The sequence below is a fragment of the Ostrea edulis genome, chromosome 6 (genome assembly GCF_947568905.1).
Source record: "Ostrea edulis chromosome 6, xbOstEdul1.1, whole genome shotgun sequence".
Lineage (NCBI taxonomy): Eukaryota > Metazoa > Mollusca > Bivalvia > Ostreida > Ostreidae > Ostrea > Ostrea edulis.
In genome coordinates this window covers 8210847-8228406 of record NC_079169.1, presented here as the reverse complement: position 1 = coordinate 8228406, position 17560 = coordinate 8210847, and the positions used below count along the sequence as shown (strand labels likewise).

At 34.2% G+C, this 17560-nt stretch overlaps 1 protein-coding gene across 11 annotated transcripts in view; it reads right to left on the bottom strand.

The window, feature by feature from the left end:
- Positions 1-615: 615 nt before the first annotated feature.
- Positions 616-17560, bottom strand: part of LOC125683918 (cytoplasmic dynein 2 intermediate chain 1-like) — a 35656-nt gene continuing 18711 nt past the window's right edge. For all 11 annotated transcript variants that reach the window (XM_056141466.1, XM_048925459.2, XM_056141470.1 and 8 more), the window contains 17 exons: positions 16438-16538; positions 15928-16048; positions 15690-15766; positions 15418-15494; positions 14858-14933; positions 14097-14205; positions 13323-13395; positions 11524-11552; positions 11364-11428; positions 10631-10749; positions 8272-8353; positions 7737-7803; positions 7513-7571; positions 6295-6340; positions 5371-5554; positions 3966-4032; positions 616-2098 (listed from right to left, as the gene is read on the bottom strand). In XM_056141466.1, coding sequence (XP_055997441.1) covers positions 1988-2098; positions 3966-4032; positions 5371-5554; positions 6295-6340; positions 7513-7571; positions 7737-7803; positions 8272-8353; positions 10631-10749; positions 11364-11428; positions 11524-11552; positions 13323-13395; positions 14097-14205; positions 14858-14933; positions 15418-15494; positions 15690-15766; positions 15928-16048; positions 16438-16538 — 1463 coding nt within the window. In that variant the 3' untranslated portion in view covers positions 616-1987. The remainder of the gene's footprint in view (positions 2099-3965; positions 4033-5370; positions 5555-6294; positions 6341-7512; positions 7572-7736; positions 7804-8271; positions 8354-10630; positions 10750-11363; positions 11429-11523; positions 11553-13322; positions 13396-14096; positions 14206-14857; positions 14934-15417; positions 15495-15689; positions 15767-15927; positions 16049-16437; positions 16539-17560) is intronic.

Here is a 17560-nt window from a genome sequence, read left to right as displayed (position 1 = left end):
CTGAACTCTACGTCATGAACCTGAACTCTACGTCATGAACCTGAACTCTCCATCATGAACCTGAACTCTACGTCATGAACCTCTAGCATGCTGGAGTAGTGAACGACTAATAGGTATGTTTTGTTCTTCTTTCTCTGTTTTAAAATTTAATCATGAAGCTTTCCTGAAATTGAAAGAAACATGTACATACGGTAAAAAAATGTTCCAAAAATTGTTGAGAAATTCGAAGTGTAATTCACTAGATGACTTACACTTCTCCATACTCCAGAGTTCAATATGAATGCTACACTTGTACTTTGAAATGAAAAAAAATTATGAAATCATTAACTGCTTAATTTAAATTGTTCTATCTTAAAACATGTTGCATGTCAAATTATAATTTAGATAATGTTTAAAGCTTGGTTTCTATTTTAGGTAAAGCACAAAGTTAATTGGGAGCCTGACACCTGTAATACCCGGAAAAGTTCTGTTAGAAATGAAATATTTATATTGCAATGGATACAGAAGACATTTAAATTATACATGGACAATCCCAGTATCTCCAATTTACCATTACATGGCCAAAATAGTTTTAATTTAGTAATACAGAATGGAATAAAGAGGCAAATACATGTGTTTTACAGTAAAGAAATAATTTATTTCGCATTTCATACAACAATGAATAAATCGTAAGCAGCAGACTCGTTTGTTTTGGATTATTCCACCACTGAATGGCTACGAAGGTGCATGTTGGACAGCTTAGAAGAAACACAACCATAACACAAATTATTAAAACACTGCTCCACCCCCAGGGGAAAACCTGCATTCCTAAGCACAGCTTAGTTACCTCCCCTTTTTCCCTACTTAAACAAGGAAATCATGATATCCATATAATTTACAATTAATGTATTCACATGAAAACAAGGAAAAATGACCATGCATGCATTATCACAACCACATCCAATTCATAAAACTCCAGTAGTCTAGACAAATCAAATTAGCAGTACCTTTCGTAATTTACATGTAAATGAAAAATTGTCAACTATTCTATCTTTTTGACAACATAATACAATACAACTTAGAGATGAAATTAAGTACATTTATCTGAAAAAACAAAAAAGTATGTAAACTGTGTTAAATACAGATAAAACCATTGAAACATTCTAAACTTGAGATTTTATGAGAAGAATCTGCTGACAGATAAAAGTGTTTGTATATTTTATCAATCCATCTACTTAGTTGGCATTTCAGATATATACAACCACTTAGGATTTTTGCCGTTTACAATCTTCCTCTTTACATTTGCCATGTGGTGTTCTTGTATTGATATACAGTGTACATACTTTTCTCATGACTAATGATTTAAAGGGGCATTATCTGTCATTTTGTCACCAAAAATTGAATTCAATGAAAATTGCTCTATATTATATATTTCGGTAATAACACCAGTATTTAATCATTTCAAACACTTTTTAACCTCAAAGCAGGCACATGAATATGTGATTTTAGTAATTAAATAATTATTATCTTGCAAGACAATAATTCTTCCTTATACATTTCTTTACACTAAAAGCAGTAATCTAACATAGTTTTATTAGGTTTCTCTTATTTTTGTACAAAATAAGTGTTTTTATTATAGTTGTTAAGATATATTTCTATGTCATTGAGAAACTTTGAGAAAAAAATGGTTGCCACCACTTTCACAGCTAATGCCCCTTTAAGTTTTATAGCATACTATTGAAATCACGGAGACTTGCCTCAACATAAATATCTATTTATAAACAGTATGTTGATATTAATATTTACAAATATTTACATGGTGACAAGTACTTTCAACACTGGAACCACAGAAATCAATAACTAGCATATAATATACAGAGAAAAACAAAGTTAAAAGTTCGCATATAAATAAGAATTTCTTTTCAGATAATTATCACAGACTGTTTTGAGGTCCATTTGACTGTCAATTTTATGAGAGCGGTCACTGAGACAATTTTCACTGACCACTCTAGAATCTGGCCAGGTACGTTGGCAGGAAGTCGTTCTCTAATGTCTGCTGTTCCCGGTATTCCTTTGCTATTGTGTGGATCTGTGCGACTCCAGACTCCAGACAGATTAACTACACAATAAACAATATAGCTGAGATAACATGATATTCTAGATAGAATCAAGGAAATTCAAAAGTATAATGAAATTCAGCCAATTGTTTGATTTTAGACTGTGAGATGTTGTGGTTTCACAGTAGTATTCTTGACAACACTACAGAATGGTCTCAAAACTGCAAGGAAATCTTTAATTTCATATCGCAATGCCCAATTGTTAACACATGGGGAAGGTATCCGGTGTACACTTCCACACTAGCCTTTTCTTTCTCATTTCTTAACAAAAGATTTGGTAAAAAAAAAAACACATTAAATTTAATGAACTCATAAATACAAACAATGGGGTAGTATTAAAATAATTGGTAAAATTGATTAAGAAACTTTTGAATGCTGTTTGCTCTTCCTGACCTATATGTCCAAAATCTGGCTGTGTTATGTTTATTTATTTTTCAATACATTACATGTATTACCAGTCTATTCCGTGTTAGTCTTTCTTTATATATTTGTTTGTACCTCATGTACCAGTGATCTGCTGATTGAATTCAAAAATAAAGGATTGAACAAAGGCTATAGAATTGAACAAAGGCTATATAGACTTTTTGTTAGAGATCAGATCATCATGTTGAAATAACAAGGTTTATCGATAAGATGTCATGCATCCCCCATGAAACCAATTGCAGTAAATCATATATTATTTGTGATCTAAACTGCTGAAGCATAGCAACATAAAGATGAAGTTGCTGAAGCATGTACCTACCTAATATACAAATCATGAAAGACCACTATCTTTTACACGGAGAGGGGCAGTACTGAAATTCGAAACTTGATGCTACATGTACTTGCTATGAATAAACTTTTCACAAAAATGTTGAAAATGAGTTTATAAAAGTAAATTGAATAAATTTTTCTGCATGCAATTTAATTTTTGACCACACTTTCTCAATTTTGTCCAATACAGTGGGAAAACTTTGTAAAGAGTTAAAGAGGGAGTGGCAGTGTATCACAAGTTTTTAACATGATAGAAAATAGTTCCTAATATTTATGGGATTTTTGTTTGTAGCAAGTGTCTCTAAGAGCTAGACTATAATGAATGACAAAACCAACTGAATGTCACAACAGCCAAAATATTCACACAGAGCTTGGGCATAAATATCTTATCAAATGTCACCATAAATAAATCTGTATGAGGAGCAGTGAAATCGAGAGCAGTGGGCTAGCTCTCCTCACACATGCACCTGAGGAATGAGTTTTATTCAATAAAGCACACACAGTGCAGATACTGTAACAGGTAAAGGAAGACTAAAAAGCAAATATCCAGCAAGCTGTTTAAAGAAAATACACAGAAACAGAGTTTTTGTTTCTATTTTGTTTGGAGATGTCGATTTTGATAGTCTTTACTATGAATATATCCTGTTTTAAATTGAATAAGAATCCCACTATTCACAAATAGTATATACTTAAGTTACCATACTTAAAGTCATGCAAAACATAAGATCACTCCTAAAACAACCCCCGGAGACAAAACTGAAGTTCCTTATGCAGAAAAGATTTGTAATATCTGGTTCATTGGTTTTAGAGAGAATTTTCAATGTTTTATACCAGTATTTTCTAATTATCTCCCCCAGGAAGAGGGCATGGATCTTCATTATAATAAATGTTCATCTTCTCTGATCAAGAATGTTTCATTTGTAATAAATTCACTGAGAAAGGCTAAGGCCTTTATGAGCTAAAGATAGAAAAGAGATAAAATTGATGAACACCCAACACTAAAATAAAATTGATGAAAGTCAGACACTGGGCCATCTCATTACTCTCCTGGTTATCATCCACCTCACACCTAGGTCAAAAGTTTAATAAATCAATGTTTTCTATTAAACTAATTACCATTTGAGGATTTCTTCCTCCATGACCAGATTGTCGGACATCAGATGTGAAAGCTATATAGGTTACCCTGAAAGTTAAAATAAAAAAAAATGTCATTAACATCACAATGTTGAATAGTTTTAATATTGATAGGGTCATGAATTTCAAAAAGTTGAAATAAATAATATTAACATCACAACATTGAATTGTTTCAAAATTGAGAAAGTGTAATACTTGCACTTAAAATGGACTAAATTCGAAACATTACAGGTACTGTATCGTTAGAATATTGCTCCAAAAGACTTAAAATGAACTTGAATTTCAAACAGTTACTATGACAACGTAATTGTTTATTACATGTCAACAATGCATGCTGGGATAAGTGTAACCGTCTATCAGATGTGAACAATGCATGCTGGGATACATGTAAATGTCTATTAGCTGTAAACAATGCATGCTGGGATACATGTAATGTCTATTAGCTGTGAACAATGCATGCTGGGATACATGTAAATGTCTATTAGCTGTGTGAACAATGCATGCTTGGAGTGAACAATGCATGCTGGGATACATGTAAATGTCTATCAGCTGTGAACAATGCATGCTGGGATATGTGTAAATGTCTATTAGCTGTGTGAACAATGCATGCTGGGATGCATGTAAATGTCTATTAGCTGTGAACAATGCATGCTGGGATACATGTAATGTCTATTAGCTGTGTGAACAATGCATGCTGGGATACATGTAAATGTCTTAATTAGCTGTGAACAATGCATGCTGGGATATATGTAATGTCTATTAGCTGTGTCAACAATGCATGCTGGGATACATGTAAATGTCTTAATTAGCTGTGAACAATGCATGCTGGGACACATGTAAATGTCTATCAGCTGTGAACAATGCATGCTGGGATATGTGTAAATGTCTATTAGCTGTGTGAACAATGCATGCTGGGATACATGTAAATGTCTATTAGCTGTGTCAACAATGCATGCTGGGATACATGTAAATGTTTATTAGCTGTGAACAATGCATGCTGGGATACATGTAAATGTCTATTAGCTGTGAACAATGCATGCTGGGATACATGTAAATGTTTATTAGCTGTGAACGATGCATGCTGGGATACATGTAAATGTTTAGTAGCTGTGAACGATGCATGCTGGGATACATGTAACTGTCTATTCGATGTGAACAATGCATGCTGGGATATGTGTAAATGTCTATTACATGTCAACAATGCATGCTGGGATAAGTGTATCTGTCTATCAGAGGTGAACAATGCATGCTGGGATACATGTAAATGTCTATTAGTTGTGAATGATGCATGCTGGGATACATGTAAATGTCTATTAGCTGTGAACAATGCATGCTGGGATAAGTGTAAATCTCTATCACATGTGAACAATGCATGCTGGGATAATACCTGGCTTCATTGGACAGCGTTTCTATTTTAGCAGGCATGGAATCACCCTCCAGTAGATCAAAAGTATACAGTCGGCTGTTGTCATCCAGGACGTAGAACACACAGGGCCGGCTCTGAGACCACTTAGCGCACTTCACTCCCCTTGTCCCCCAAACTCGCGCTGGCCAGGACACTAGGGCTGTGTCTATACAGATAGAAACCAGAGCAATGTAGAATAAGCATCATCATTCTTTTTAAAGGAAGGGATCGGCAAAATTGAAAATCAATTTCATTTTTTTTTAAAGAGAATCATTATCTTGATCTGTAAACACAGATTCCATTCCAGTATCAGTAAGATGTTTAAAGAATTTTTATCAGTGAGGAAAGTTCTGTTGATGCATATAAAGATGAAGGCATTCAACAAAGTCATCGCTACACCACATTTTGTTTTAAACAGAATTTGAAAGCACTTACACAGTTTTACAAGTAAAAATATTAAAGAATTCCATAAAACCGGCCCAAAAGTACACCTTATCTTGATCAACACATGTATTATAAAAACTAATTCTGTAAATCAAAGCATTACAAGTATCACCCCCACACATTAAGCAGTCGGTGCATCAGTTCAAATCTGTAATCTGAAAATTACACTGATACAACTTCAAAATATTTTAAAACTTTGCAAAAGTGAAGATAAAAAAAAAAATTTTTGCACTAAAGAGAACGATCCATTATGTGATACAGCATGCATATAAACACATCTGCACAATAGCACCCCCCCCCCCTAAAAAAAAAACCTTGAAGCGAATGAGTCAAATAATTCCCCGTTAGAAGTGTTCCACCAAGGACAAACTAAGATTCGATATAAAGTTTTCAGAGTGTTTAACAAGAATAATGTAATTTCGGCATTGACAGAGGTAATAGCGAGCAGAAGAAATAAAGTACCTGTTTTTGAGCTGAATAAATGAACATCTCCGTCACCTGTGGACACCTGTAAATACAACATGAACATTCAATACCAACTCGTATATTCATCATGTTCATATACTCAATAAAAAAATCTAATTGTAAGGTATTCAAGGTCAGCGGATAGCTGGATACACAAAAAATACAGAAAAAAAAATATATAATAGCATATGGGGTATTTTCACCCCCTAGCGCCACCATTCCTGTAAGTCTATAAATAGCTACATGTAGTATATACATGTAGCTAATGTTCATTGTTGTTTATAAACCTGTCTTCATAAATAAACATTTATTTATATACATTCAATCACAATGTAAATAAATCATAAATCCATGAAAAATATCTACATGTATTTCAAAAATTTTGAAGGATTTCAAATTAATCATGTTATTGAATTCATTATCAATATGAAGATGCAAACTATCTAAAACATATCCATTTTAATTATCCACTGTAATTAATTAATACTAAGTTTTATTTTACTAGAGTTTTCACAAAAACTTGGTCAAATTCTAGCTGAAAGTACTGCTGCTGATAAGTCTTGGCAATTAATGTATAGATTAATTAATCTAAGAACAACAATGCTCCAAAAAAGGGAATCAAACATACCTAATGTCGTACAGTACATGTACATTAATTCTTGTATATTCCAGTCATCAATTAGTTCTGTGATGTCCCCATGAAACTACATTTATCTAAATTAATTATAAGTAAATTGGGAGTCTATAAAACAAGGTAGAAAAAATAAAGGTTTTGAAAGTTTATTGTAAAATATAAGACTATGTAATTGAAATGTTATTGGAATTACAGGACATTTTTCAATGCAATTGAATTACAATTACTTGTAATTGTAAAAAATGTTCAGTTTACACATTACATCAATTACATGAAAATTTGTAATTAATTACACTCATTTACAAAATTACTTTTTTCAATCACCCCATCCCTAATTCAGACCCACATTTCACTTGAATTAGAATGATAAGACACCTGATACTAAACAGAATCCATGGAATTAATCAGAATAGTCACAAAACCTTTTAAAACAGTTTTGATTTTGCACGGCTTTCTCACGGACACACATTTAAAGGCAAGTTTGGTGGCTCTCAGTTTTATGCGGCTGGGCTGAATCGGAGGAAAGAGGAAAGCGGACAAGAATTAAATTAAAACCTGGGAACAATTAGTTAACAGCTTACCAAGAAGCATGGATGACAGAATGGAGAGAAATCTATAGTTTTGATGTCCACAGGGGCATCTGTAAGAGAAACACAGACAAATTAAACACAGATTGACTCAACACAGTAACTTGTGCTAGTTATATCTAAAGTGTCTCTTTAAATACATAACAAACAGGCAAATTAATTAGCAGGTAATTGACTAGATAACAAACTCACATATACTACATGTACAATGTACCTACCATTGAGAGCAGTAAACTTTCGGGGATAAGCTCTAGAACCAAATCTCAGACCATGGTACACAAATCCCTGTAACAAATTATAAAAATCAAAACCACTTCTTAGTTTCAACTTTCTGGAAAAAATGCAAGATCAAATGGTGATAATATTTGGGTTTTTATAATTCCAGTTTTGCAAGTATTTAATTTTTCTGCTTAAATTGGTATAATCATTTTTTCTCCTTCCTCAAATTACACCTAATAAGTTATTTTTTCTTTCTTCACATCCTCATTCTACCTATTTGTAGATTAATTAGGTGAAATTATTTCATAATTTCACAACCGTTTGACCATTGATTTTTTTTAACAGCTCCCAAATATAACTGATAAATGATGATGCCAATTAATCAACAGTAAATTAAGGATGAGTTGATAATGAAACGTAAAATACACAAATAAAGAAAGATGGTCTTCTACTGTCTCTGCATCAAACTCCAATACTAGACAGTTATTTCTTCAAAAGAATTCAGACAAAGCACACTATCTCCACAGCAATTACCTTCTCTGTCCCTACATAGTAGTGATTTAAGTCCCCTGGCGATAACTGTAACTCAAAGGACCGCAGAGGACCAGATTTCTCTCTGAAATTACATACAGAAACATGCAGGAAAATAAATATTTATGCACGCACAGAACTCTTTGATTTGCTGTATTAACAAGTGATGGAATCATTTCAGGATCAACCCGATTGCTCTGAACCAGCGATTCAATGAATCTGACAGCTGACAAAATATGTCACAACAGCCACCACATCAATCAATTTGATTGACAATGCATTGTTTTCCTTTTGTGTTTACTTAAAAATAGGTCTCTGCAATGAATATTTTTACTTCTGTACCATGTTTTGGACTTGTTTCTATATAAGCAAAAGAAACTTATAAAAATTATAACAAAAGGATGGATTCAATTTTTAAAAATATGTCCGCAGTGATTTTTACGTATTATAAAGCTGTTTAGTACATTTTAGATATAATCAGTAAAAATAGCTTTCGCATCTAATGCCATTTTACATGGCGCAAACTGAAACTTATCCCAACAAGTAATTCATACACCTACAGTTTCAAAACACGACGTGACTGTTACCTTGTCTAGTTAAGCAACAAAGTCAAGCTTTACCTTAAAAATCATTGTGGTAATAAACATATTTTGTTATGCAACATTAATATGTTGATAGTATAACGTCAGAGCAAGCAAGCGTAGCTACAAAGGTGTTTGTGCTGTGGAATCCCGTTATTACATTTTTCATTTTGTCACAATAAAATACTAGTATACAGGGATCAACGAAATAAACAACATTTAGATTAGAAATAGTACATACTCCATAGTAAGGTCATGGGAGGGGGAGATGAATATTCGTTTATTCTTTTTCTTGTTTTAAAAACTTGAATTTTTATTTACAGCTTATATCAAATTCTTATCTCTTCATGCTTTAGTCCTCTCTTTTCTTTATTTTAAGCATAGGATGTATATTTCTTAATAAAGTTTGCTTATCTGCATCTGTCTTTTTTGGTAGAGGTATATCTGATGTCAGTAAAATAATAGAAGGAGATTATTTAGTGTAATAGAAATTATAAATGCAAGACCACATTTACCCCATCCTTATCTAACGTAATAGACATAATGAGTATGTTCGAGGTCGCCCTTCCCGTTGTTCTCATGCTCCATTCTTAGAGTTGCAAACGACGAGAACATGTGCGCACAAACGTGTTCTTTGACCACACTACCTAAAGAGGTGGTGCGAGTTCTTGCACCTCGAACCCATTCTCGGGTTACGTACTTGGCATTCGGGATCGACAAGAATTTGTACTTGTATGAAGAACGGCGATCTCGAACACACTCCATTAGTATAATACCACATTTACCCCACCCTTTACTCGGAACCTCTACCCTAGGGGATGCAAATTTCCACCTTGGTATCAAAACCCCTACCCCTGGGATCATGAAATTTATAATTTTGGTAGAGGCCTTTCTGCTCTACATGACTATGCATTTAATTTTTCTTACAGATGTGCAGTTATAGGAATTTTTTTGAAAAGTGTTCAATTTTTGGGAATTTTTGTTCCACCCCTACAGCTCCAGGGGTGCAAGAGTCCTGAAATCCACAGTTTATGTCCCCCTTGACCAAAAGATGCTTCATGCCTGATTTGGAAAGAATTAAAAGGATAAAGTTATCAAGAATTTAAATATGTTTAATTGTCAACACACAACAGATGTAGACTAATAGAAATAGGTCACCTGAGTGACCCCTGACCTGGGGGGGGGGGGGGGGGGGGGAGATGAAAAACACTATTTTGGTACAGGGTAATTTTATGCATTTCATAACCATGGATTTAGTTGTGCAGGAGAAGAGAAGATTTTCTAAATTTATGTATATTTCCACAATACATGTATAATCATTTTGGCCCCCACCCCAAGGGTCCGGAAAAATACTATTTTGGTAGCGGGTTTCATGCTCTTCCTAACTATTGATTTAGTTTTCCTTTACAATGTACAGGAGTAGAGAAGAATATTTTCAAAGATTAAGTACATTTTGACTCTGCCCTGGAGGTAATGAAAATCATCAATATTTGTATAGAGGACTTAATGCTGTTCCTCACCATTCAGTAAAGGTGTAGAGGTAAAGAACATTTTGAAAATTCACTAGTGGTGAACTGGTTCACAACGAATAATTTTCGCAACCAAGATTATCTTGAATATACTGGTGGCAAAAAATATTTGCGATGAGGTTCTGACAAACCTCATGAAAATTTCTCAAACACGAATAGAAGTTGGTTTACAATATTTGACAGCTTAGTTTTCTATGACCTCTAGAAATGAGACTTTTCACCTTAGCTTTCTCTGACCTTTGGAAATCTTACCCTTTAGGGTTTTGTAATTTGATGGAGGAGCTCAGCACCAGCTTGATCCTCCCTCCAGGGGACAATCCCAAGTCGACCTCTGACCCAGCCATGTCTGGACTGGAGATTTCTGCTACAACCTACACAAAAAAATCATCAATTCATCAATTGATTAACTATCAATCAAGCATGCCCCTCCCCCTCCACCGTTTTAAATAAAAATCGCTAAAATGCATCAAAGATGCGTATGGCTGAGTTGCAGATTGGAAAATTATGCACACTTGCATTCACGAAGTAAAAGCATGCACGTATTTAATATAGTTTTAAGTATGAAGCTTTGAATGGCCACAATAGGTATTTAGTGTGATAATGACTTTGACCTTTGGATTTCAAAAGCAACATGAATCTTGAATGTCATTAGGATTTGATGTCTGACAAACATGCACCAGCAAGTACATGTATAAAAGTTAGAGGCAAGCTCAAATCTACAGTATATAGTGAAAAAGAGACCTTGACCTTTGACCTTTTGACCTCAAAATAAATAGGAACCTTCCTCTTTTAGATGTGATTATGTTATGTACGTCTCACAAAGATGCACCAAAAAGTATGAAAGTTAGAGACCGGACAAGCTAATTGTGGACGCCGCCCGCCAGCCCTACTGGACGCCCATCCTTCACCAATTTAAAAGCCGAGATTTGCTACACAACTCAGCTAAAAATTGTAAATAAAAAAGACAATAATATTGTAGATTTACCCAGAATTTTAGAACTCCAAGTTCTTCACAGGAAATGAGCTGGAATGAGAGGCCACCAGTAGAATCTGCAAAAGTATTACACAAGTAAATGAATGTGATACAAACAAGACATATTTTGAATATGTGAAAGTCTCAAAGTGCTAAATGTGTAAAATCTTACCGTCATGGGACTCCTGTGTATCAGATTCACTGTGAAATAGAATACAAAAATGTTGTTATGAAATCCTATTTCTGTAAGACAACACATCCACATTTTTTAAATTATGCATAGCTGTTACTATAGCATCAATTACACTGGTCATGTCATGACGTTTGGTCGCGATTAGATAGTTAGACTACGTCATCGAGTGTTTGTAATAAACGTAAAATACCTGCATCGTATGATAGTGATTGATAAAATGTCAACAGACATGAGTCTTTCTGCTTTGTTGTTTATATAACATTCAGTATATTGGTAGAATGAAATAGTATAATAAAACAAATATTGCATGTAGTTAAGGGTAGCATTGAAAATTTTCACCCCTCGAGAAACCATTGTCAACCTCGGCTACATGTACATGCAATATTGATCATAAAATCAATGAGTAGTCAATTCAATCGCAAAAACATGCAACACGCACGTGCAATCATCAATCTTATGTAAATGTACAATTAAATTTCAAAAGTTTGCCTTCGTCTGACAGACTGAAATAAATCTCCTCGACTCGATCAAAGTATGTTTTCACACATTTTTGTCATGAACATTTTATCAATTAATATTAAGAATTCGTAAGTATCTGTGCCCTAGTTAATTTGGTTTCATGTAAACTATTAACTACAGTATTCAAAAAATACAATATGTCTAAACCAACCTATACCACATTTTAAATACCGAGATGGGAGCTCTAAAGGACAAGTATTACATAAAAAAAAAATTCCCAAATACATGAATACGAAATAAAACATCAATCACATCCCATTCTAGTATACAACTGTTCTGTGAAATGAATTACCTTTAGTAATTTCATTCAAGAAATACTTTTTTCATAGTATAAAGAAATTTGAAAAGAACAGAAAATGTACCTCCTGAAGTAATTTAATCTTTTATAATACTGTTTTATACCGTATGCAAAAAACATAATTTTGTGCCCCCTCTGACGTGTAGAAAATACATCACTGAGTAGTTCCCTACCATACAAAATCCAGAAAGTGTAAATAACACAAGAGTGGATTAAGGGAAGATAACTCTAATTTCAGGCAGGGTAGGAGTTTGTAACATACTGCATAGTTTATGCAGGTCAGTATGGTATAGTGTAATTAACAGAGTGTGTCAGATACTGTATCCAATGAAGGACAACCATACAAATCTAAGTCAGTTAAATAGCTCTTTGAAGTTGTGCCTTCTAAACATAGCCAATTTTAACATCAACAACTTCAACTACAAAAACTTAATGCCAGATCACTTTAGAGAACACCGGCCAGATGCAATAAATCATCCACACAAAAATCATGTAGGCATAATGGTTTATTGGAAATAAACAATTTCAAAAACTTAAAATTAAAAAAAAAAAAAACTTTTTAACTACAAAAATTTTAGCCTGCAAGATTACTCTATAATGCATGGGTCTCAGATGCAACTTCAGGACTGGCTGTATACATACATACTCTACTGATAAGTCACCAAAGAGTGATTCATGTGGGGTTTAAATCATAGTTTAATGGAGATAGACAATTCTGCTGTTCACACCAACAATATGATAACAGCTTTCCAAAAGTTCTATCCCATGAGCTAAAACATGATTTCATCCATGCACACACAAAAAACCCCAACAAGGTGTCATGCACAACTGAACTTTAGGGGAAATTGTGTTCATATACTTTGTAACAGAGAGTATGGTAGACTGGCAGATTGGACAAAAACAAACTGTCCCCCCAAGAATGCATAGACATAATTTGTATGAAGTATCAGAAGATTCCTACCTGTCAGTGTAGGAGACCACTGGACTGAGGGTGGTGAGCGGACTATGGTGATTGTCTACCTCCACAATGCCAGCTGTCAACAGACAAAAGTAAATATTAACACTTTCAGTTTCATACAGCAATTAAAGCACCTGAAGTGTGGACAGTGTTTATAGATCTTATGTACACCCCCCTCCCTCCATCTATACCCAATGAAAAATTAATTTATCCAAAATATGTGATTTTCCCATTGATCATCATAATAAGTTGTTCTGTATAGTTAGTTTCTATTTTTTATAAGCTTATGATCACTTGTGAGATACAACATGTAATTATATAAAGGTGTGCAACAAAATTGTTAGTATCTCACAAGTGATCATCTCAAAAGCTTACACAAAGTAGAAACTGACTATTGAAAACAACTTATTGTGATTGGTGGGTAAAAAATCACATGTTTTAGATAAGTTATTGATTCTATATCTATTTTTTCATTGGGTAGAGCAGGGGGTGTGGGGTGTGGGGTGGTTATGTATATATGACCTGTACATGCTATCCACACTTCAGGTGCCTGTAATTCAGATTAGCATCACCTATATACCTCATCTTATTCCAACTGTAAGAAATACAGTGGACACTCCCATCTCTCTATATCAATATAGCACAGTACAGGTGATAGTTTCTGATTCAAACAATGGGATAAACTGCATTAACAAACTTTAGGAGAGACGACACAACAAAAAGAATTTCCAATATTACCTGTGTTATAGGTATCGCAGTAAGTGGTCCGAGTCTTACCTGTGTTATAGGTAGGGTACCGCAGTAAGTGGTCCGAGTTTTCGAACTGTATAGACTTGTGTAAAGCTGGGGGTTCTCTCAGATCCCAGGCACAGACTGAACCATCAACCTACAAACAGTGACACAGTTACAGGCCACAACACGACATATTTACCTACAGTCCTGGAATAGTACCCATACTCATTCAGTTAGGAAAAATAGTGTAAAGATACAGTAAAATGGGACTTTCTATAATATAAAAAAAATGGCATTCATTTTAAAAATTTATCTTGAGTAAGCCATATTCTAAAGGAAAGTTTACATTTTACAAATGTGCTCCAGATTTTGAAATCTGTTTAACTTATTTATTTTATTTCAAAAAGACAAATATTCATTTTCATGGCAAAATGTTGCGAATTTAGAGCTTTAAAAAAAGGTTGTCACACTCAAAATCCCCCGTGGGGAATTTTAAAAGTTAGCATGTATGGCTTAATTAAGAGGAAGTAAACAAATTAGGTAACTCATGTGACATTTCACACAAAGTGAATGACGAGCCACAAGTTTGTCCTGAGCATATTCTAGTCTAAAAATTGGGGAAAAGCAATAGTATTTGGCATTGGGAATGGTACCATTTATCAGTACCAGTTATGAAGAAAAAATTGCTGCAACATCTAAAATATACCTAATAAGTTATCTAAATATGTATTAATTATTCAATGTTACAGCTATAAGATCAAGGCTTAATTCAACCATTACTTCCTACATAAGGCTGAAATGCTTACCATCCCCGCAAAGACGAGGGAGGTCTTGTAAGGACTGAAACAACAGCAGAGGGGCTGTGACTCGCACGCCAGAATCCTACAAAGGAGAGTTCAACACATACAGTACATGTTGTATGTTCAGTTGTTCTTAAATCACTCAGCTCCTAGTCAAACACAAGTACTGTCAAGCCTCATTATCTTCAGCTCCATAGAGCCGAGAAAAAATTATCTGAGGGTTCTCGATATTGAGGTTAAATTACACAAAGAAAATGTAATTGGGACTTTCAACTCACTTCAACATATCCATGGTATTCAAGATATTGATATTCAACTGTACTTACTTTATATAATCTATTCCTGTCTAATACATGTAATTGATAATTGTAACTAACTGTATTTATAAAATGTACATGTAGTGAAATTGTACCTCAGGAAAAGGCTTTAATACAGGCATTTTCTTATCATATCATACATAGTAAATTAGGTTTGAATTAGATTAAGTCCTTGTGCAATATCTAATACACAAAAATGTGAAAGAATAATAAAGTACACGCGTTCTCTGACAGGAAGTGTTTGCTTACCTCTGTGGATAAGACGGCTCGTTTGTGTTCCACATACAGATAATCCCCTTCCTGTCCACAGGGTTTGACTCAGAGACCTAAAGGGAACACAGAATCAACTCCACATACCATGCCATTAGAAATGTCTTAATTGTATATGTATATATTCTTATCCAAACTTACTGTTTATAATTTGAAATTGTTTATCATCATATTTAAAGACTAGATGTCCATGAAAATGGGGGAAAAGTAACATTTTTCAGAGAAACTATTAAGTTTTAGACTCGCTTTACCTCTGATGACTTGCTAAATACTGTCAGTAAATAGTTTGGCTGGGTCGGGGAAAAATGGGCAAACTCTATGCAGCGTCCTGAAAACACCAAATAATACTATACATTCACAAATTTCCAGACTCAGAACGTGATATTTAATTCCAACCTCTATCATAGATCAAGCCATCATCTTGCAAAATCAGTGTTAGGAAAATCAATTCCAAACACCATTAGTTTGGATAAACTCCCGAAGCCTCACCTTTGAGTATAGAAAGACACGTCAGTTGTGAGTAGCCCTCACTCAGAGCTAAATTTGTCCTGTTTTCGGCTTTCTCGTTTCTCTGTTGGTCTTTTTCCTCATCCATTAAAATGGAAATAACCTAAAACAAGCACATCAATGTCTCATCATATTTCTATAATGAGATCCATTAAAGATTTACTGCACTATATAACCAGTCCATTCAATATTTGATCAAGTGGATCACATCTGTTGAGAATTGATTGTAAAAAATAGTTATAAAAACAACTGATAAATAAAATACACCAGTCATTATTCAGTACACCGAGATCTATATTTGTGATTGTGACTTGAAAGTAAAGATTGTCGGCCATTACATGCCTCTATAGACAAGCTCCTACCTGTCCTGCCTTCTGTATAAATGAATTGAGACAGCCATTACATGCCTCTATAGACAAGATCCTACCTGTCCTGCCTTCTGTATAAATGAATTGAGACAGCCATTACATGCCTCTATAGACAAGATCCTACCTGTCCTGCCTTCTGTATAAATGAATTGAGACGGCCCAGGTCCTGCTGTTTGTTCTGTTGTGCTGTTTCTTCCTCATCTAAATCCTTCTCTCCATCACCTCCTGGGTACATTACAGTCAGACATTGATTACACACATCATGTAATATTTACTATTACAGTCAGACATTGATTACACACATCATGTAATATTTACTATTACAGTCAGACATTGATCACACACATCATGTAATATTTACTATTACAGTCAGACATTGATCACACACATCATGTAATATTTACTATTACAGTCAGACATTGATCACACACATCATGTAATATTTACTATTACAGTCAGACATTGATTACACACATCATGTAATATTTACTATTACAGTCAGACATTGATTACACACATCATGTAATATTTACTATTACAGTCAGACATTGATTACACACATCATGTAATATTTACTATTACAGTCAGACATTGACCACACACATCATGTAATATCTACTATTCATTGGAAGAACAATCTAATTAAAATTAGATCCTATGATCCGCTCATCTACTATCACTACACATAGGTGTAATCTAATTAGAATTTTAATCTTAATTAGATTGTTGGAAGAATTAACAGGTTTTGAACAAAAACTCATTGAAGATTACAGATGGTAAAGTTTACAAATAAGGAATCTGTTGTTTCATTAAACACATAAGTTTTGTCAATCAAAATGCAGTTGACTAGTGTGACGACAGTGAATTAAGTTCAATAATATCTAAATGTTTCAGTTTTATAGCTTCACAGCCCATGCAGTCCTATTACGTCTATCTGTGTTAGTACTTACTTCCGCACCCCGTGAAGTCCTATTACGTCAGTGTTAGTACATGAAGTCCCATTACGTCTGTGTTAGTACTTACTTCCGCACTCCATGAAGTCCCATTACGTCTGTGTTAGTACTTCCGCACTCCATGAAGTCCCATTATGTCTGTGTTAGTACTTACTTCTGCACGCCGTGAAGTCCCATTACGTCTGTGTTAGTACTTACTTCCGCACTCCATGAAGTCCCATTACGTCTGTGTTAGTACTTCCGCACTCCATGAAGTCCCATTATGTCTGTGTTAGTACTTACTTCTGCACGCCG